Genomic DNA, 22,860 nt, shown 5'->3' on the forward strand with positions numbered 1-22,860 from the left:
TTGAAAAGGGAGAAAGTGAGAGTATCGAATTATAGATCTGCGCGCAAATAGATGGAATCACGTTCCAAGGCATTCAGCTACAAGTTAAGGACGTCATGGTTGAAATAATTCGACCACAGTATGTGCCTGTGAAATTTTTCTGGAATGTCACGAAAATTAAAAATCATATCCAGAAGCCGGCATTTTTTTTTTGTATCTAACACGCCCAAGAGCTCGAACCAGGCATCTTCAGGAATGTTGGATCCGATTGTGTTGCTCGAGTTATAAGCATCCGAAATTTTTAATTGTTCCCTACATGTTCAGTGTTCAGATTTTCGTTTTACCCCCAACATATAATCCTGATAGACATAATCAATTTTGAATGATCTATGGAGGTCAGGTGTGTTGTTTTTTATTTAGCAGAGGGTCCAGCAGAAAGGTCCTTATGGGTAATGTACGATTTTAGAAAAAAAAAACATTGTTTTTCCACTTATTTTTTTCCTGTGATGAACCTCAATCTTTCAAAAGTTCAATGTTCTACATCTCAATGGTTGTTCTTTCATCGAAGAAATACTGTTGAAATATTCTCAATTTTTATTTTTTTTTAGATTTTGCATTGAACTTGAAAACCGCGGGATGTGTTTTCAATTTCAATGCAACATTATTTTAGAACGAACTTATCACCCAATAAAGTTACACAAAAATAAAATGAAATTGATGGTAAGCGGTAGCTAATAAATAAAGCTATCATTTGGTACGAAAACATTACCATATGGTTGTTTACCAAAGCCATGAAATTTATTGAAACCGCTATTCGATTACGGACGTCAACATATTGAATAGTGCTGGCCGCATCGGTTTTCACACCGTTAGGTGGAGAATGTTTGTGTATAATTAAATCACACCTAAACGTTGTTTGAGCACCTAATTAATTGTAGATAATGATGGTGATGGAAAAAAGTCACGGGAGGGTTGTGTGCAAGACACGATCGCATAGTTTACGTAGGATTCCGTTAGGCTATCTGCTGCATGCTGATTTTGGATATGTTTGAAAAATTACATTGTTAAACTCTTCGATAATGATTTGGGTCCGTTTTGTCTGGTTGTTAGGTATTGTTTGTTCACTCCACCAATGTCCTTAACCGAGTGATAATGATAGAAGAATGGTGATTAGTCATTAGATGGTGCGTGTCACGTACCAAAGCCGCTCTCTGTGGTCCTGGACGAGATGGCTCCTGTGTTATGTATGGATGAAATAAAGAAAAAAAAAGCTCATCAATGTAGTATAAGATAATTATAATTATCGAACACAAGTTTTCTCACCAGAAAAAAAGTGTTACTTTAGTATAGAGAAAATATATTTGAAATGGAAAATTTTTATTTTTTTTTATTTTCTGAGTGTTTATTCAACCCATTTCCTTTTCGCTTTAAACCCAACGGAACACGATGCTACATGCTTCAATGCGAATTTCAATTGGGCTAACAGAACCCAATACGATATTCGAATATTCCTTAATTTTTTCAATTTTGCTCGTCGCATGAACTTTCCTTGTGAGAAAAAAAATCGTTTCATATTTCAAGTCATTTTAACACAACAGCTACCACATACAATTTTACACTTACAGTTGTGCTAAATGTTTTACAATACATGATCGGTCATTGATATGAAATTTCACGAAGCAACCAACATAAAAGTTCCAAATTTAAATTTTATTTATATTCTATCAAGCATAGATTCTATTCAGTTCATTGAAACATCATTCTTCCATCAACCCATCGAAAGATTCTTAATGGAACGAAAAAACACTTGTTCATCGCTCCCAACTTATACGCCAGCACGTATGCAATCAGCAATGCCCAGACTAGTTACAATGACTACTATCCATTTGTGCGCGTCGTTAGTTAAACTATCGACTACGAGAGTATTTACATGCTGATTTCCCCAGACACCTTGGACTTGAAATCTCTGTTGGGGAATACATGTCGGTGGAAAAAAGCTCCCCCTACTTTCATGTATTTGCAATGCCGTTTTCCCCCAGGCAGCTTGCTTTTGATGTCTCTGTTAGGAACCCGCAGCATGCGTCGTCAATTTCGACCAATCAGAAGTGGGTATTTCCGTTAGGATAGAGGTTGAGATTTTTCAATTGTTCGATAGTTAGTTTCATGACATATATTATTTTCTTCAATATAAAAAACTGTTATGAAATGCCGAAATCGATTGACGCAAAAATTTCTTCAATTCATCATTAAATGACTGAGCAATAAGCGTTTGAAATTGGACAATTTTCACGATGTACTCGATTTTCGATTTTCAATTTGTACCCCAATATGTTCCCGAAAGACGTGATCCTACGTCAAAATATAGAATTTCTTGTGGTTGCAGCGGGTGTCTATGAGAAAATATGGATACTGCGCGCGCTACGTATATTGATACTAATGAAACATATCTCGGGTGTTGCTCCCACGAAAAAAGTGGATCATTAATCAACAATCTTCAGCTGCTGCTACAAAACCACGCAGACCATCGATCTTTTCCAAGCACATCGAAACTTTCTTCTAAAGGTGTTTTGAAAATTTCGATTTCGTGCCTAGAGGCACGGACGGAAACTTGGAAACTTGACATAGGACTTTGAGGAAAATTTCTTTAGAATTGAGTTTTTGTGACTGCTCAGAAATCTGAAAAGGTGACTCTAGAAAAATCATCATTCATAAAACCGTCCCTACAAAAATACTAATCGATAGGTCACCTGTTTTTTATTTCACTTGATTAATTTGACTGAATACCATAAGCAACCATCATCTTATAGTGCAGTCTTAAACTCAAACGTTCTTAATATTCATTAGCTCGCCAATATTATCCTTGTCTGAAACATCCATACCTCTCACGTTTGAGGTTGTTGAAAGCGGACACGGTCTGCTGAGGAGCGTCGAACGACAATGAAGTGTCTTTGCCAAGGCAGTTGTAGAGGAATCTTGGATTAAGTTGTCCCCATTGGCCCTTTTCAGGGCTAGAGACAAATAAACTGCAAAAGTTTAAAGTCTCTATAATGCAATACATTATCATCATCATCATCATCACAACCTTCAGTCACACTCCGGTTGGTATGATGTGTTGACGTTGTGAGTTTATTTAGGAATGTTGCTGCTATGCATATTATCACGACGCTCAGAAAATCACGTTGCATCAAAGCGCGCTGCATATATAAGAAAAAGGTGGAAAATACAAAATTCAAGAATGTCGTTTGATGTTGTTGAAAGCGAACACAGCTTGCTGAAGGGTTTTCTTTCCACAAGTGTCCTTCTCAGGGCTAGAGACGAATGAACCGTAGAAGCTTAAAGTCTCTATACACCCATACCTCGCTATACGGCCGCTCTTTATACGGCATTTCGCTATAACGGCCCTCTTCAATTAAGACACGTTTTAGATTTACGGCCCAAAATGTTTCGTTATAACGGCAAAAAAAAAACTTGGGGATTGGTTCAAAAATCACAAATATTTGCGAGACAAAAACTTAAGCAACTAGCTTTGCTAATTTTGCATATTTCACCAGGGCATCCTTTCAATTTATCCGAACTATCTGAAGGTGTCATGATTAAGTACCTAATTGAGTAAGTAATAGATCAGGGCGCAATAGCCACTTTTAAGGCATATTACCTAGGCTGAACTTTCCGACAACTTATAAGGTAAACTCATGACAGATCTTCAATTAAAACATTCTGGTGAAACTATAACATCAAGGATCTAGTTGACAACATCAGTGAATCATGGAATGAATTAAACAATGAATCATGTTCGAAAAAAATATGGGTAAAATGGATAAAAAGTACTGATGCAAAAGTTAATTCCCTTACTGAAATTAGGTAAAACATTTTGGATCTAGTACATGAGCTAAGCTGTGTGTGATGAGCTTGATCTACTTGAAGCTGATAGGGAACCCATTACATATGAGAAACTCATTCAGTTACCAGCAGAACCGCCATTTGATGAAGAGACAGAGCCAGTTGTACCCAAAGTTTCTCGAGGAATTAACTCAGCCATTAGCTGTTATAAATCACTGAAGAATGAAATAGACAAGAAGGCTCTAGGCCGTAAAACGAGGTATGGGTGTAATCACATATTGAATGGGATAGAATGTACACAAAATTCAGTCACACTTCAGCCAGCATGATGTGTTGACGTTGAGAGTTTATTTGAGAATGTCGTTGCTGTGATCCTGGTTCGCCCCGATCAGTAAAAGTGATCTGTACGATGATGGATGGGTTGATTAAAGAAAATAATTTGCATCGAAAGTAATAATTGTATACATTGTCCGTTCTGTAGTTTGATTTTTTAGAAGCCATCACAATTCGACAGTCGGCCAGCTAACAACCAGTCGTTAGCGGCAGCGACGGTGTCCAAAACAGGAAAACAGGTCACGTTTTTATGATATAAAGCTAACGTTAAAAACTATTCCCACTGTGAAAGAATTCTCATGATTTGCATACCAATCGAATCGGAAATTCTCTTAGATTTGTTTGATATTCTATACATTACAATTCGCTAATCTCTAACCGGTTTAAATTCATGAAAACTGGAAGAACTTGCTTTTTGACGTAGGACTACGTCTTTCATTTCTATACCGGGGTATAAAATCAAAGTTTCGAAAACGAAAGCGTTACGCCGAAGACCGAGATTTTGAGTGTTAATAGCTCCTAAACAACTGAACGAAATGGTATGATAAACACTTCATTCGAAAGATAAAATGTCTACGCGTTATATACTTGTTACTTTCTGATCCAAAAACTTGTTTCAATAGTCTTAAATTTGCTTTCAAAATAGGCTATTGAAATCACCAATCGGTATATAAGCGAGCGCCACTCGGAAATCCACTCAGTTCTAATTGAACAGCGATTGGAGCATGTTGTCGCTGTTGTGGTGAAGCTCTTCGTTTATCATGAAAGCGCGGATGAACGGTGTCACCAAGAGCCTGTTTGTGCACCTTAGGCCAGACATGAATCCATCAAGAGGAGAGTGATGCCACAAACGGTTCCCCGGGAAGATCTCGAAGCAGCCGCTACACACACACACATACACGCACGGAATTCTTTCCGTTTGGATCGAGAAAGATCCGGAAAATAATCTGCCAGTTCCTCTAGGAATTTAGAAATACATTCATGTGAAAGAGTTTATTTGAATGTTTTCTATCCATGTAACACTGTGACCAAATATGTTTCAATCAAGTGCTATTAACAGATGGTTATCGAGTTAGCATTAACCACTGGTGGGCTTCCAGTATCGAGGAAAATGTGGAAATATCTAATCGTTACTGAAAATAATCTGCCAGTTCCTCTGGGAATTTAAAATTACATTCATATGAAAGAGTTTATTTTAATGTTTTCTATCCATGTAACACTGTGACCAAATACATTAGGTTTTGTGATTTTTCAATCAATCGCAATCAACAGGATAGCTTCTGAAGATTATTCTTCCCCATCAGTAGGATATTTCCGTATCCAATATTGGATGCATAAAACCTTGTGCCTCCAACGTAACGCTCTCGTTTTCGAAGTTCTCCAAATATTCATTCATTCAGAATGAATTCAGATTAAACTTCATACAAATGATCTCTAAATCAACGATAGTCCTACGTCACCCTTGCGGTTATACCATAGATATAACCCACTTCCTGTTTTTTCCAAAACATTTGTTCTGCCGATTTGTGTGCTACCCTTACCCGTATTACGAATACTTATAACTCGAACATTTCTTAACAGATCGGAAAGAATCGGATCGGATATTTCTACGCGTCTATCACAATAAAAAAATGTGATTTTTGAGATGAGATGAACAATTGAATAACTGTAAAATGTGAAGTGTAAAATTTGAAATGTCTGCCAAGTTCTGATTGGCCCGATTTACGGTTTCCCCAAAACAGACTTTCAATATACCTGTGGGAATCCGCTTTGCAAATATATATGCAAGTCGGGGATATTTTTGTTCCCACCGAGCTGTGTTTCCCTAACACGGACTTTAAAATCAATGTGCCTGGGGGAATCCGCTTTGTCAAAACATGCAAGTCTGGGGTATTTTTTGGTGTTGGGTTTTTTTGTACTCGCTTGTCGTTGTGCAGACCGGAATATGTTTCCCTAAAACGTACTTTTAAACTGAGAAGCCTGGGAAAATCGTCATTTCAGATACTATAGGTGAACGAACGTTCGCGGTTCAATAAATACGTAAACATGAGATGTGCAATAATTTCAGAGGAAAAAGTAAAATACAATGATCGTTTGACAATTCCTCCGTTCACATATTGACGTAGGACTACGTCTTTCATTTCTATACCGGGGTGTAAAATCAAAGTTTCGAAAACGAAAGCGTTACGCCGGAGACCGAGATTTTGAGCGTTAATAGCTCCTAAACAACTGAACGAAATGGTATGATAAACACTTCATTCGAAAGATAAAATGTCTACGCGTTATATACTTGTTACTTTTTCATCCAAAAACTTGTTTCAATAGTCTTAAAATTGCTTTCAAAACAGGCTATTGAAATCACCAATCGGTATATAAGCGAGCGCCGCTCGGAAATCCACTCAGTTCTAATTGAACAGCGATTGGAGCATGTTGTCGCTGTTGTGGTGAAGCTCTTCGTTTATCATGAAAGCGCGGATGAACGGTGTCACCAAGAGCCTGTTTGTGCACCCTAGGCCAGAAGGGAATCTATCAGGAGGAGAGTGATGCCACAAACGGTTCCCCGGGAAGACATCGCTACACACAAATACATGCGCAGAATTCTTTCCGTTTGGATGCCATTCAGCATCGAGAAAGTTCCGGAAAGATCTAATCATTTCTGGAAAATAATCTGCCAGTTCCTCTGGGAATTTATAAATACATTCATGTGAAAGGGTTTATTTGAATGTTTTCTATTCATGTAACACTGTGCCAAATATGTTTCAAGCAAGTACTATTAACAGGTGGTTATCGAGTTAGTATTAACCACTGGTGGGCTTCCAGTATCGAGGAAAATGTGGAAATATCTAATCGTTACTGAAAATAATCTGCCAGTTCCTCTGGGAATTCAAAAATACATTCATGTGAAAAAGTTTATTTGAATGTTTTCTATCCATGTAACACTGTGACCAAATATGTTTCAAGCAAGTACTATTAACAGGTGGTTATCGAGTTAGCATTAACCACTGGGCTTCCAGTATCGAGGAAAATTTGGAAATATCTAATCGTTGCTGGAAAATAATCTGCCAGTTCCCCTTGGAATTGAAAATTACATTCAAGCGAAAGAGTTTATTTTAATGTTTTCTATCCATAAAATATCCATATAATACATTTGGGTTTGTGATTTGTTAATCAAGTACAGTTAGCAGGAAAGCTTCTGAAGATTATTCTTCAGAACAAGGTTTTTCGTATCCTATATTGGATGCATAAAACCTTGTGCCTCCAACGTAACGCTCTCGTTTTCTCGTCCCCCAAATATTCATTTATTGATTCATTCAGAATGGATTTAGATTCAACTTCAAACAAATGATCTCTAAATCAACGATAGTCCTACGTCACCCTTGCGGTTATACCATAGATATAACCCACTTCCTGTTTTTTGGTAGTCCTAGGTGTCATATCAAACGTAAAAAGACGTTCATCAAATTTATTTATAACGAAGAACATAATCTATCACAAAAATTTCGATGCATTCTAAAATAATATTCGAAGTGGTAAACAAGTGGATTGCATAATATAATTGCGTAGTTCTACGTCGAAAATACGCGGTCGTGTCCTAGATACAACCCCTTACATTTTTGACGTAGGACTACGTCTTTCATTTCTATACCGGGGTGTAAAATCAAAGTTTCGAAAACGAAAGCGTTACGCCGGAGACCGAGATTTTGAGCGTTAATAGCTCCTAAACAACTGAACGAAATGGTATGACAAAAACTTCATTCGAAAGATAAAATGTCTACGCGTTCTATACTTGTTACTTTCTGATCCAAAAACTTGTTTCAATAGTCTTAAAATTGCTTTCAAAACAGGCTATTGAAATCACCGATCGGTATAAAAGCGAGCGCCGCTCGGAAATCCACTCAGTTCAAATTGAACAGCGATTGGAGCATGTTGTCGCTGTTGTGGTGAAGCTCTTCGTTTATCATGAAAGCGCGGATGAACGGTGTCGCCAAGAGACTGTTTGTGCACCTTAGGCCAGAAGGGAATCCATCAGGAGGAGAGTGATGCCACAAACGGTTCCCCGGGAAGATCTCGAAGCAGCCGCTACACACACACACACACACACACACATACACGCGCGGAATTCTTTCCGTTTGGATGCCGTTCAGCATCGAGAAAGATCCGGAAAATAATCTGCCAGTTCCTCTGGGAATTTAAAAATACATTCATGTGAAAGAGTTTATTTGAATGTTTTCTATCCATGTAACACTGTGACCAAATACATTTGGTTTTGTGATTTTTCAATCAATCGCAATCAACAGGATAGCTTCTGAAGATTATTCTTCTCCATCAGTAGGATATTTCCGTATCCAATATTGTATGCGCCCGCAATCGATTATTGCTCTGTCGCCGAAAGTTCCGAGCTCAGAGAATTCATTCCCCTCTAGTTTGCCTTCCAAATTGCCATCGTAAACCACGCCTTCTCTCGATTCAATAACGCAAAAAAAGAATACTTAAGCAATATTCTGGTGGTGAGACGCATGTGTTGGAGGCGAATGAACTGCAAAGTTTAAAGCCTCTTAAAAACAAAGAAACGTGAAACGTGAGACGCATTCATTTTTCGTGAGGACATCGACAAGACAACATCGTTGATGAGGGTGCTGGACGGCGAAGGATCGAGATCTGCCCTGAAACGCAAGCAGTTTGTTTGAAACTGTGAGGGAGCACAGAGAAGCCGATCCTTCAGGAGAAGAGAAGGTGACCATCGAAGCAGCCGCTACACATATACATACACGCACGGAATTCTTTCCGTTTGGATGCCGTCAGCATCGAGAATGATCCGGAAAATAATCTGCCAGTTCCTCTAGGAATTTAAAAATACATTCATGTGAAAGAGTTTATTTGAATGTTTTCTATCCATGTAACACTGTGACCAAATATGTTTCAATCAAGTGCTATTAACAGATGGTTATCGAGTTAGCATTAACCACTGGTGGGCTTCCAGTATCGAGGAAAATGTGGAAATATCTAATCGTTACTGAAAATAATCTGCCAGTTCCTCTGGGAATTTAAAAATACATTCATGTGAAAGAGTTTATTTGAATGTTTTCTATCCATGTAACACTGTGACCAAATACATTTGGTTTTGTGATTTTTTAATCAATCGCAATAAAGAATAGCTTCTGAAAATTATTCTTCCTCATCAGTAGGATATTTCCGTATCCAATATTGGATGCATAAAACCTTGTACCTCCAACGTAACGCTCTCGTTTTCGAAGTCCCCCAAATATTCATTCATTCAGAATGAATTCAGATTCAACTTCAAACAAATGATCTCTAAATCAACGATAGTCCTACGTCACCCTTGCGGTTATACCATAGATATAACCCACTTCCTGTTTTTTTTCAAAAGAACGACGTCTAGTTCAATCTTTTTGGCTAGTTCTTTTGTACCGTTCGTGTACGGTTTGCCCATCTCTACCATGGAGGCTAACACCCGAACTTTATGCAAACATGTTTTTTGTTACTCTTTCCCCACAGCTCAAGCAGCGAGTAAAATCTAAAAAACACACGTACAATATTCGCTGAATTGTTTACTTATTTTACTATCTTCATATCACTTTTTTTTTCACTGTTTTTTGTTTTGAATGCGTTTGAAAAAAAAGGCTGAATAAATTTTCTATACAGTATACCATATATCACAATATCGAATTTGCGTAATAATCATTTAATTTTTTTTCTGCCAGAAGTGGTTTGACAATTTTTTTTCGATCTGGTTAAAAGCAGCGCCAAAATCATGGTATTTTCAGCAGTGAGAGCAGTGTTCTTCTGTGCAAAACTAAAGATGGAAATTTGTTCTCTATCAGTATTTCAGTATAGTTCAAGACTCCAAACAATCAACAGTACATGTTAATTCTTAGAGCTTATTCCCAAATCTGAAATTGGCTTTTTATTGCTTCAGAAATCGTTCCGGTCGTGTCTTGGACAGCACCCTTCTAGCTTGTCACTTTCAATAAGCCATTATCATGGAGTGCTTTTGCTTCTGACCACCTAAACCCGAATGATCCCTTAGGCTTAGATTCGAATGGTTTACATTTAATATAGAACCGGTCGCTTCAAATATTGACGTAGGACTACGTCTTTCATTTCTATACTGGGGTGTAAGTTCAAAATTTCGAAAACGAAAGCGTTACGCCGAAGAACGAAATTTTGAGCGTGATTAGCTTCAAAACAACTGAACGAAATGGTATGATATACACTTCATTCGAAAGATAAAATCTACGCGTTCTATGCTTGTTACTTTTTGATCCAAAAACTTGTTTCAATAGCCTTAAAACAGGCTACTGAAATCACACCAATCGGTATAAAAGCGAGTGTCGCTCGGAAATCCACTCAGTTATGATTGCGCAAACGATTGAGGTACCATCGCTGGAATGAATGGATGTTTCCCTAAAACAGACTTCAAAACCATGGAGCCAGGGGAAACTGGCATTTCAAATTAGATGCAAGCAGCGGGTACTTTTGTACTCGTTTACGTTTTTGTAAATCGGAATGTTTCCCTAACACAGACTTCAAAACCATGGAGCCTAGGGAAATCGGCATAGCAAAATAGATGCAAGCAACGGGTATTTTTGAACTCGTTTGCGTTTTTGCAAATCGGATTATCGGATTGTTCCCTAACACAGATTTCAAAAAACTGGGGAAACTGGCATTGCTAAATAGATGCAAGTTGTGGCTACTTTTTATTCGTTCGCGTTTCTGCAAATCCGAATATATCCCTGATAAATGATATGCAAGCTGCGAGTATTTTTTTACTCGCTTACATTTTTGCAAACCGGAATGTGTTTTCCCAACACAGATTCTGAAACCAATAAGTTGGGAAAATCGGCATTACAGACATTGGCAGTACTTTTATACTCCCATGCATTTTCACACTCCGAAATTCGTTTTGCTAACACAGTCTACAAAAGCGGGTACAACTTCTACGCATACCGTTTGAAGATTAGGCAAAATGTTGATAACTATTTGCTGTGATAACTACTACCACAATGCATGAATTGACCTAAATTGGGATTTGTATGCAATTGAATTCGTAAATTGTTTCATTCAATTCACTGGTTTAATCAATAATTTAATCAATACATACAAAAGACAGCTCTGCGCAGCAGTGATATCGTACCCAATGAGGAACATCCGAGATGCGATTATTGATAATTGAAAAAACACAAATGATTACTAAGCCAACGGCAGTCCTACGTCAACCTTGCGGTTATATCATAGGTATAACCCATCCATAGTTTTTTTACTCATATTTCCGATAAATGCATACCACGATTGTTTTACTGCTGTTCAATCCATTCTTCAAACGTAACAAACAAGAATAATGATGGAAGAGCGACTGTTCTTGTTCGCCCCGAAAAAGTACACAAACTACTAATTCTTCGCGAACGCGTCTATCCATCAATTTCCATTCAATCACTTGCCTGTCCACATTTTGGATTTCATCTGAGTAAGGCCGTCCGCACACGGGTCAACTGAAAACCAACTTCAACTTGACGAAGGTTGAAAGCATGTGAAATCAAATGGGAGTCCGCACACGGGGCAACCAGTTGATAAGGTTGACTCAACCTGTTGGAAGCAACCTAGCATGTCGAGTTGCCGCTGTTTGAGGTTTTTTTTTTTTTATCCAAAATATATATTTTTATTAAGGCTCATATGGCGTCAACCTGACGGGAGTTCAATTTTTCGACAATGTTTGCCTTAAAACTATGTTAGTAATATGTAACCGATTACTCGCGGTTGGCTCGAGGTTAGTATTACAAGTGTTTTCGTAATTGTTATGTTGCTGTCTTCAATGATCTGTACCTGTGCCCGACACGGGATACTTCCTATTGGGATGCAGCTGACCATTAATCAGCAACGCCCCCCTAGTCTGTACCCCATATCTAGCGTGGTGCGTCTTCTCGAGGAATCCAGGATAGAATGGTCACTAGCCGGCGCAATCATCAGCTCGTGTAGAGTTGTCATGAGCGGTACAACCTTTGGCTTTTGTTGAATCATCAGTGGACTGCACAACCTTTAGCCCGTGTATCTGTAAAGAGTGTGTGTATATATTGCCGCGACTAAGTAAAAGTTTATAGATCGGATAGGAGGGATACGAAACAGGGACACAACGAAGGAAACATCATTAAACGTTGACATCGGCGTTTCTGAGGAACAGGTATAGATGAAGCAGAAGATCAGGATCACGGAGGTTGACAACATTTTCGTTCAATTTTTGTTCGCGTCCTTTTTCTGTGGTTCGTTAAAAAGTTGCCAGATATTTTTGTTTCGTAAATCTGTGTAAATTTGTTTAATCAAATGAAAAATGTGTTTACAAAATATTAAATATGTTTTTACGGATTCATTAAAATGTAAAAGCAAATATAAATGTGTGCTCGTTATGCATTTGAGTTTTACTATATTATTGTATTGATGACAATATGGATATCAAATGAAAGGGCTTGAAAAATCCAGTTTGTTTGCCGCTGTATGACTGATATCATACATTCTAAAAAAATATTGATTGGGATATGTGTATCAAATGAATAGCCTTGGCTTAGAAAACACACTACATTATGAACAATATAAATCCAAAAAGGTCGCCGCTACAAAATGGCAAGCCTGTATTATTATTACGTTTAATCACAATGAAACCGTTCAACTCAAAATTTTTTTAAACATATTTTATTTGCCTACACATATCAACCCTTTGCGATCGTAATAAATTTTTGTGTGGGTTTCGTGACTATTCTCTTATTTTTCCAGGTTAATAATCTTTATTTTGTACCGTTATCTTCTATTCATAATAGCTCTGTATTGATTCGTGAACAGGTTTACGAGACATTAAGATTTGTTCAGAAAAATTGTAAACTAATATGTGGTTCCTTAAAATATAATATTAGTATGGCTCCTTTCTGTGGCGACTGAAAGTCATACGACCGCAAATGGGTAATCGACTCATAGAACATATTTTATCCACAACCACAACTTTTAACTGTTTAAAAATTTTACATATTTTCCTTATGATCAATTCAATTTGATGTTGTACGAGAGACTCGATGTTGTACGTGGAAGGGTTAATACATGTATTTTATTATTCAAATGCTTTTAGTTTGGACTAAAGTTTAATAACAGATGAATGAATTCTATGAATATGAATATCGAAATAAACTCATATATTCAACCACATGAACATAATATCATAATACAACATGAACATGAGATAGATTTTGTTGCTGAACAAAAATATTTGTTTTAAGGAAAATGATTTTTTTTTCAATTCACTATAGCAGTTTACTTATAAATTTTGTATGCGGAAAAATATGAAATTGTCGGTTTTAAAAATCTACGCTACAAATTGAAAAACCATGTCAACAGATTAATCTCCAAACCTGGTTCGTTCAACTGATTCGTCAAAGAAATTTTACGCTGTCGACATCTGTGGCGACATTGATGTTTATATGACCAATTACAATCTCTATCAGATTGGCAGGCCTGAAGGCAGTTTTAAATCGTTAAAAGTTGATTGAATATTTTTATTTTACACGTAGTGCTGGCCTTAAGTTAATCCTTTTTCTATATTTTTTTTCTGATAATCTCACAAAAACTAATTATTATTATAGAAAATTATCTTTAGACACCATTCACGATCAAGATTGTTTTTTTTTTTTGTAGTAAAAAATGTGATTTTCAATTACACAGAATTTTTATTTGATACGAGAAAGTTATTTTTTATTCATAACTTTTATTTCGAAAGTGTGTTCATTCCATATGAAAATCCATTGTCTTTGTCGCTTCACAAAAGTTCCAGAGTCAGGTTCTGCGATTTAAAGATGACAGACAAAACTTAACGATACCTGTCAGTTTCGAGTTGCTTCGTATGCGGATCGAAGTTGAGCTCAAGTTTGACAGCTGATATGAAGACAAGTTGATATCGAGTTTCAGTTAACCCGTGTGCGGACGGCCTAAAACGTTGCAATAAGCCATCATTGGTTATTTTGTTTTGAAACTGAAAACATCAAGAACAAAACTTAGGCACGGGCAGATCTGAGAGTGATGAAAAAAGATCAGTTTATAAGTTTTAACATAGTCTTAAAAGTTGAAAAACACTCAAATAAATAACGATTTCTGTCAAAAAAGAACTAGTTTCACACGACACAAAGCTATACGTAGCGATAAGAACATAATTCTGGTTGGGAACCAGCTGCTGCTAAGAGTTGCCACTCGCCAAGGTTCAGCCAATCACCCGGATCGGGCAGCCACCAGAGGCAGAGAAGGCAGGCGAAATTGTCCTGTACATTAAAACCAGTACCATGATTTATACCGTCTTCGAAATCCTTTGACCTTCTGTGTAACGCCACTTTACGATAAAGTTTGATTATTTATCACACCCTTCGGAAGGAAGGTTCTTAGCGTTAGCTTCTCACCCAAAACCAGCTGAGCATTTTTCCCAGGCTAGCTAGCTGTGTGTGCTTCTCTCCACCGGCCTGGAACTCTCACACCACCAACACAACTTTTGGCATCATCAAATTCGAGAAAATTTTCATAAAATACTGTAAGACCAACGCTATAAATAATAATTAAAATTTATGTTTGTACCATATTGTTCTAACACTCAGCACACTCACACACACACAAACCGGTAGCAGCAGTCAGCCTCCGGAGTGTAAGTCAAATATAAAATCCGTAGGAGACCACACCGACCAAATTCTTGCTATTTCTAGAGGAGCGGCGGCACGCAAATAGAAGACGACGAAGGCACACTACCAGCAGCTATTCGAAATTGTCTTCTGATCGGAAGAAAACTGCATAGGCGATAAATTTCAATAAGGTTCTCCACAAACGTAGATCTTCAAGTTTCCTGCGAGCTTAGAGGTGAAGAATGAAAAGGAGAGGCGATCGGTGTGGAGGGTAGATGAGCCATTTCCATATCTCACATTTCAAGAAGGTCTCCTCCGACTCTCCCTCCGTGTTCTCCGGTATGAACCTAGCTCGTTTGTGTTGTAGGTTAACCAAGACGACCAACTCGGGGATGAACCGAGGTCCATTTGAAAGCACAAGACGAAGATGGGAATGCTCCGCTCGAAAAGAATAATGGGAATGATAGCATTCTAAAACAAATTTGAAACAAATCTAACGCAATTAGTGACGTTATTCATTCCGCATACGAGCATTCAACGTGACGCATTCTTTACTCCTAGAGAAACTGAAGAAGTGCTCGGAGTTGAGGTTTTTCAAAAGACTGCACCGCGGTCGGTCCACTTGGATTCTGGTTTACGGAGGGAAAGACAGAGCGGCGTCAAAGGAGGATTTTTTCGCAATTGTGTTCGGTAGAGGTAAAGGATTTTTTGAAAAGAAGTTTGAGGCGCAAAACGACTTCTTGCCGGCAGGGGTGCGAAATCGCAAACAATGAAGGCAAAGCATCTGCCTGTTCGGCTTCATGCTTCTTTTGAAGCCATAAACATGACTCCAGCCGTTTGATATCAGGTATACAATCGCTACTTGAACCAGTTTTGATTATTTCCTATCATTTTATTGTCGCTTTTGAATGTAATGGCGAATATTTTATTTTTTTCGACCGTCTGTGTTGATTCGAATTCCAAATGAAACCAGTTAACTAATTTCCCAGCGTTGTCTAACTCCCGATTCGTGACTCTTTCGATGGAAGAATGTAATTTGTCACAACAAATTGATTACTATCGCCGCCGTCTCTCCCGTGTGTTTTTACGATTTGTTAATTTTAGTGCCCATCGTTAGCCCATCGATGAAAATCAATGAGAGAGTCATAAATACACTATTTTTATGTGAACTCGTCCGAAGCACCGAATTCCAAAACAAATGCATCTGATTCATCCCCCCTTTTTCTGAAACCAAGCTCACCTCATATCGTCCTAAATCTCGACGAAATTTATTCACATTTGACCGACGCGCTGTCATAAAAATAATTGTAATGCCGTAAAGCATCAAATTTTTATACGCCGACTCGCGGCCCGGCAACGGCATGACCTTTCGCGCGTAAATCAATCGTCGTTTTTCGGATGGATCTTTCCCTCCGCCGAGCGGCAGCGAAAGTTATCCGTCACAGTCCCATTCCTTTCGGGAACCAGATCGCGTCAAATATTCCAGCCTCGAATCAACGTCGAACCGAGCAGCAGCAGCAACATCTCTCACGTCGCTGTCACTCAGTCGATAGCAATAAAATTGTAATAAAAATATTTCCCGGCCGTTCCCCCGACAGCGCCCCGGGTATTGTTCCGCGGCTCGACCATCAAAATCCTGTCGAAAACCAATAAAGCGGCCATAATTTTTCTTATTTATCTAACCTTAATTCTTGTCCTTTTGTGCGGACGGCTACTCCTCCTTCTTCACTTTAGACCCGACAATGCGCTTTGTGTTGAGCAATTGAGCTTTCCGGGAAAAAATAGCAACAGCGTCTATTTATTCGTCTTCGGCAGGATTGAAGGGACAAAAAGGTGCCAAGGAATTGAAAAGAAAATGAAAGCAAAATTTTCATCGATTGCAGCAGCCTCCGATGGGTGATAAATTATGTCTGGAAGAATCATAGGTTGATTGGACAGTGGGTGAATTGCGATGATACTGACGTGAAAAATCTAAATCTAAATCAAATTATGGCTACCTTAACTGTTTCACAGGGCGCACGATTTCAAGGAAAGTACCCACGTAAGACCTCGATTGGATATGATTTTTATTTTGTACACCAGTTGACCAATCCATTTCCACCTTCGAACTTCGTCCCGCCCAAAATTGATTTTGACGTAGGACTACGTCTTACATTAAGGGTGCCAAATCAGAAAACAGGTCACGTTTTTATGAAATAAAGTTAACGTCAATAACTATTTTTTCTACGAACGGATTTAAACGTTTTGTATACCAATCGAATTGGAAATTTTCTATGATTTTTTTGGTTTGATATGCTATACATTACAATCCCATAGTCTGTACATGGTTTAAATTGATGAAAATTGGAAGCATTCCCATTTCCCATACGTTTGTTCTGTCCATTTGTGTGCTTTCCCGAACAGAGCTGTCAATAACGGGTAACTTATGCAGCCGCTAGAACAGAAACAACAAGGGGGATAGCGAAAAGAGAAAATTTGCGAAGTAAACTCCACCTTTGCATAGTGAGTAAGCTGTCGCTAGCGTATAAGTATTGCATCTCCTCTGAGGAAAATTCTCATAATATTTCTGTGCCCGAAACAACAAAGGTCGCTTATTCTGCTCGTTCTGTGTTTAATGTTTCCCCTCGAGCTGTAACTAGTGACTAGTGACTGTAACTATTGATCACGCTAGTGAACATTTCACTTGAAGTGCATCTGGCATTGCAATTAACACAACCATCCGAGTCATGGCAAAGCAGGCGAAAAAATAGAAGAGTACAAATGATTATAGGTCGCTTCTAAACATCAGTGTTTGGTTTTTTGTGTGTAGCTTGTTTTCATTGCGCAAAACTTAGAACTTAGAAACTTTGTTGACGGTTTTGACAAGAGTCGAGAAACGATTTTTCATAAACGGTCATTCTCGCGATGTTTGATTTTTAGCACTGCAACTGTGTGCATCTGTTAGACGCGTGTTTGATGCTTGTTTAGTGGCGATGCACTTCTTCTTCTTCTTTTGAATTATAGACACTTGAAACTCAGAGAGTTCATGCGTCTTTGATGGCGATGCACGGAGGATACTCAGTGCAATGCGTGCATTCATATAATGAAACGAATTGCGACATATGACCAATTAGTGTATTATCCTCGCTCTGTTACAGCTAAAATGCTAATGAGCCTAATAAATAAATAAATGGGATAAAAAAAAATCGCCTTGATACAGCCAGTAGACCAAAGTACTATTGAAATGCTCAAGTCCAACTATAAGCAAAAGCTCATGCATGAGCTTCTTGCATACCAAAGAGAGTTTGATGACATGGTTGAAGGAATTGTTGGAGATTGCCAACAGATCCACGGATCGGGGTGTTCCAAAATAATAATACCACATTCAAACAACCGAAAACTAAGGTTTTATGTTCTGCGAGGAATTATTATTTTCCTGAAAATGGTATTACATTTGTTTACAAATTATATTATAAATTACAAGCTTTCCGACTTACGTTTAGTCCCTTTTTTGTGGGTTATGTATTCTCTTCCAATTCAGGATTTAGGAGTTTCGAGTAAGTTGAACGATAATCAATGTTGCTCTAACCGTACTATCTGTCCGTACTATAATATTAAGGCATGAATATTTATCCGTACTATAGATTTAGGCATGACTAAGTAAATAATAATTTAAGTTTTACCTTTTATATAGTGTTAAGTTCAATATAGGTTACGTTAAACAATAATTATGATTTTAATTATATATATATGAATTCACTGTGGAAACAAATAGACTAATTCAGTGTATTAGTTTTATAAATTAATTTTAAACTTAAATGTAGTTACGTTTTGAACTAGCTTGAACAATTTGGTCCAATTTTAGATTTAATTCACGAGGTTTCCTTGCTCTTTCTTTGAGATTTTGTGTTTTCTATGACTTATAGAATACTTAGAATAAAGAGTGACAAATATTGTTTATAACGCTATTGTTTGTGGGATAATTGTGCTAGACTCGACTGTCGATACTGGGTTCTTATGTGCTGGTCGAAAAGGAGCTACAGTGAAGGCGCGTTGGCGTAGACTCGCCAACACTCCCCCCAGGTACGTTGATCTCCAGGTCGACTTACTAATCATCGCGCCGTACATCTAGCACAGCCAGTTTAGCAACTGGTCGCTCGTAGACACCGTTCCCTGTTTTCACAGTTGCTGATCGAGGTTGTCCATCTCTTCCAGGACAGATTCCGATGACCTTCCCCCTGGGCCAACAATTCCGGGGATTTTTAGGGTCAGCAATGATTACCACGTCGTCGATTCCAATCGCCTTCGTGTTGATAAACCACTTAGTTCTGCGGGTGATCTCAGGTAAATACGAACTCAGCCAACGTTTCCAAAATCTATTCGCGAGTATCTGCGATGCACGCCAACACTGCCGTAATGCGGCACCACTGTCTTCTAGAGTGCACAAAGGTTTGGTACCATCGGATGATCCAAGGAGGAAATGGTTTGGAGTCAAGGCTGGGCCGGAATCGTCATCGATCGGAACATGAGTAAGTGGTCGAGAATTCACTACGTTTTCAATTTCGGCCAAAACATTTCGCAGTACTTCGTCCGTCAGTCTTTGCGTTGACAAAATAGCCGTCATGTTTCGTTTGACTGTTCCAATCAATCTCTCCCAGCAGCCGCCCATGTGTGGAGATAGAGGTGGGAGGAAGACCCATTTGGTTTCCGATGAAACGAACGCCTTCATCATCTCTTCTATGTTGACCGAAGCTTCTGCCTTCTGCATCTCACGACATGCTCCGACAAGGTTGGTACCGCGATCACTATAGATCGTTCGGGGCGTACCCCGACGCGAGATAAAGTTGCGCAGCGCGATGATGCACGAATTAGTGCTCAGCGAATGGACGATCTCAATATGGATGGCTCGTATTGTCATGCAGGTTACGAGCATCCCCCATCGCTTTTCCGATCGCCTGCCTATTACGACTGTAATAGGACCGAAGTAGTCCACGCCTACATGGGTGAACGGTCGAGCGAATGCGTCCAACCTGGTATGTGGGAGATCTGCCATGATAGGGGGCTGCGGAATTGCCCGGTTATTCTTACATCGTTGACAACTGTTGCGTACCCGTAAGTAGGTACTTCGAAGTCGAGAAATGGAGTAACGTTGCCGTATCTCGTTAATTACAGTCTCGTGATTCTGATGGTGGTATTTTTGGTGATAGTGTGCAACAATGAGACTGGTAACGTGGTGGTTACGGGGTAGAATGATCGGATTCTTGGCATCTTCGGTCGCGAACTCACAGGCAGAAATACGACCTCGTATCCGCATGATTCCGTGTTTGTCGATCCAAGGGGTGAGCTTATACAAAGCGCTAGTTTTCGGAAGCGTGGCTCCACCAGACTGGTGGAGAAGGGTGTATTCGTCGGGGTAGGCGTCCTCTTGTGCTTGCCGGATCAAATGGGATTCAGAGGCGGTCAGCTCTTCCATTGAAGGATGGCCATTCGTAACTGCCTGCCTTTTCATCCTCTTAATGATATTGTTGGAAAACCGAAGAACGTATGCAATTGTGTTCACCATCTTTCTCCAGCTACTGAAGTCACTGAAGCAGAGAAGCGGCTCAGTTTTCTGGACATGCATCAACAAATACGGGCGTAGTTCGGTCTCTGTTGTCCTAGTCACGGTTGGTTGTTGCGGCCAATACTTCTCAGTGCACATCAGGAAATGTGGTCCTGTGTACCAACGAGCTTCTGCAGACATGTCTGGTAGTTTCACCCACTTAGTGCCATCGTCCGCGACATTTTGCTTGGTAGGAACCCAGCGCCAATCTGCTGGTTCTGTGGAGTCCAAAATTTCGCTAACTCGGTGGGCTACAAATGGTGTAAAACGCCGATGATCCGAATTGACCCAGCAGATCACATCTCGTGAATCTGACCAAAAAATTCGCCGAGTGATGTTCACAGATAAGGATTCTTTTACTGTGGAAGCGTGCAGCATTTTCTGCAGTTTTTACAGCTTTTCTGCCTTTCGATTTGCGGTGTGTTGGTTGTTTATCGAATTATTCATCACCATAGACGAAGGGGTAATTTTTCATTCAAACTGAAATATCTCTGTGTGGAAAGGTCCTACAGGAACGGTCTTGGAACCAAATAAAAGCTGATTGATTAGGTTAATTTGATTTGCTGTTGAGTTGGCTGGAAAAAAATTGGGTTAGTCCAGAATATTCTTGAAAAAACAAAGAAATATCGATTTTAAATTTCTTCCTGTTATAGTTGCCCACTACACCAACATTTACCGAGATAAAAATAAGTACGAAAAATATTCTAATACCTGAAAGTTGTAGCTTCAAAATGATGTACCTCCCATATATATGCGTTGATCTTTCACGAAGATACAGCATGTCAAAAATCACTTAAAATATCCGACTTCGCGCTCTGTTCCTCTAATTTTTTTTGTCGAGTGTATATAAATAAAAATGGATCACCGAATGTGTTGATAAGAGCAAAACTCGAAGAAGAAATTATCCGATTTAGGGCTATCTTCATCCTATCATATTTTCTGTGTCAAACATTTATTCGATGTAACGGAGAAACATGTTATTTGCAAGTGATTGAAGAATCTTGAACGAGAGTTGTATCTGAAAATAATCTGATATTATATTGACGAGTTTTGGTAGAAGTCCTAGGAAATTTATATTAAAAGGAAATTGTGAAGATGAATCAATGAACAGTTCTTCGGTTGGACCCATGATCGTAAGTGAGAAAACGTGAACGTTTGGAGGTATTGATAACAAAAAATAAATTTTGGGCGGGACGAAGTTAGCCGGGTCAGCTAGTCTTCTTTAAAAACATGATGGGTCGATTTTCCATTTGCGAAGCTTCAGCCAAATAAAAACGATATCGACCCATTTCTTAAACGGACAGTGACTGGGAATGAGAAATGGGTTACACATTAGGCTGTCAAAAAAGTCCTGCGGTATTTCCGCGAGGTGTCGTTGTAAGCGCGTAGTTCTAGTTGTATTCATTGTATCGAGTCATACTATAGCTTGTTGGAAAGGTATTTTTGCGCGCTATAATATAGTCCTTGACAATGTTTTGTTTGGTTAAGTCGTTCGTGAGTTATAGTGTCGCAAATATGGAGCAAAATAAAGAGAAAATCCGACATATTTTACAGTACTACTATGACAAAGGCAAAAATGCATCTCAAGCTGCCAATAAAATTTGTGCAGTTTATGGACCCGATACAGTTCCCATTTCCACCGCACAACGATGGTTTCAACGTTTTCGTTTTGGTGTAGAGGTCGTCGAAGATGCGCCACGCTCCGGAAGGCCTGTCGTCGAAAATTGCGACAAAATCGCTGAATTAGCCGAGAAAGACTGGCATAGTAGCAGCCGTAGCATCGGCCAAGAGCTGGGGATAAGTCATCAAACCGTTATTAACCATTTGAAGAAGCTTGGATTCACAAGGAAGCCCGATGTATGGGTGCCACACGCGTTGATGCAAAAAAGCATCTTTGACCGTATCGACGCATGTGAATCGCTGCTGAATCGCAACAAAATCGACCCGTTTCTGAAGCGGATGGTGACTGGCGATGAAAAGTGGGTCACTTACGACAACGTGAAGCGCAAATGGTCGTGGTCGAAGCCCGCTGAAGCGGCTCAGACGGTGGCCAAGTCCTCATTAACGACCAGGAAGGTTCTGCTGTGTGTTTGGTGGGATTGTCAAGGAATAATCTATTATGAGCTGCTTCCCTATGGCCAAACACTCAATTCGGACCTGTACTGCCAACAACTGGACCGCTTGAAGGTAGCACTCATGAAGAAGAGGCCATCTTTGATAAACAGAGGCCGCATTGTCTTCCATCAGGACAACGCCAGGCCACAAACTTCTTTGGTGACGTGCCAGAAGCTCCGGGAACTCGGATGGGAGGTTCTTTTGCATCCGCCGTATAGTCCGGACCTTGCACCAAGTGACTACCACCTGTTTTTGTCCATGGCGAACGAGCTTGGTAGTCAGAAGTTAACCACAAAAGAGGCCTGTGAAAATTGGCTATCCGAGTTTTTTGCCAATAAGGAAGCGAGCTTCTAT

General features: G+C 39.2%; 1 protein-coding gene and 1 long non-coding RNA gene across 2 annotated transcripts; one reads left to right on the top strand and one right to left on the bottom strand.

Moving 5' to 3' along the window:
- The first annotated feature begins 14,199 nt into the window (after nt 1-14,199).
- LOC129768364 (uncharacterized) lies at nt 14,200-15,745 on the top strand. Its single transcript, XR_008741665.1, has 3 exons — nt 14,200-14,725; nt 14,790-14,836; nt 14,895-15,745. It is a non-coding gene; the product is annotated as an uncharacterized LOC129768364 (long non-coding RNA).
- Nucleotides 15,746-18,897: 3,152 nt separating this feature from the next.
- On the bottom strand, nt 18,898-20,769 carry LOC129765906 (uncharacterized). The gene has a single exon (XM_055766352.1). The coding sequence runs from the start codon at nt 20,767-20,769 to the stop codon at nt 18,898-18,900; it is 1,872 nt and encodes a 623-aa protein (XP_055622327.1).
- Between the last annotated feature and the right edge of the window lie 2,091 nt (nt 20,770-22,860).

Source organism: Toxorhynchites rutilus, chromosome 2 (genome assembly GCF_029784135.1).
Source record: "Toxorhynchites rutilus septentrionalis strain SRP chromosome 2, ASM2978413v1, whole genome shotgun sequence".
Classification (NCBI taxonomy): Eukaryota; Metazoa; Arthropoda; class Insecta; order Diptera; family Culicidae; genus Toxorhynchites; species Toxorhynchites rutilus.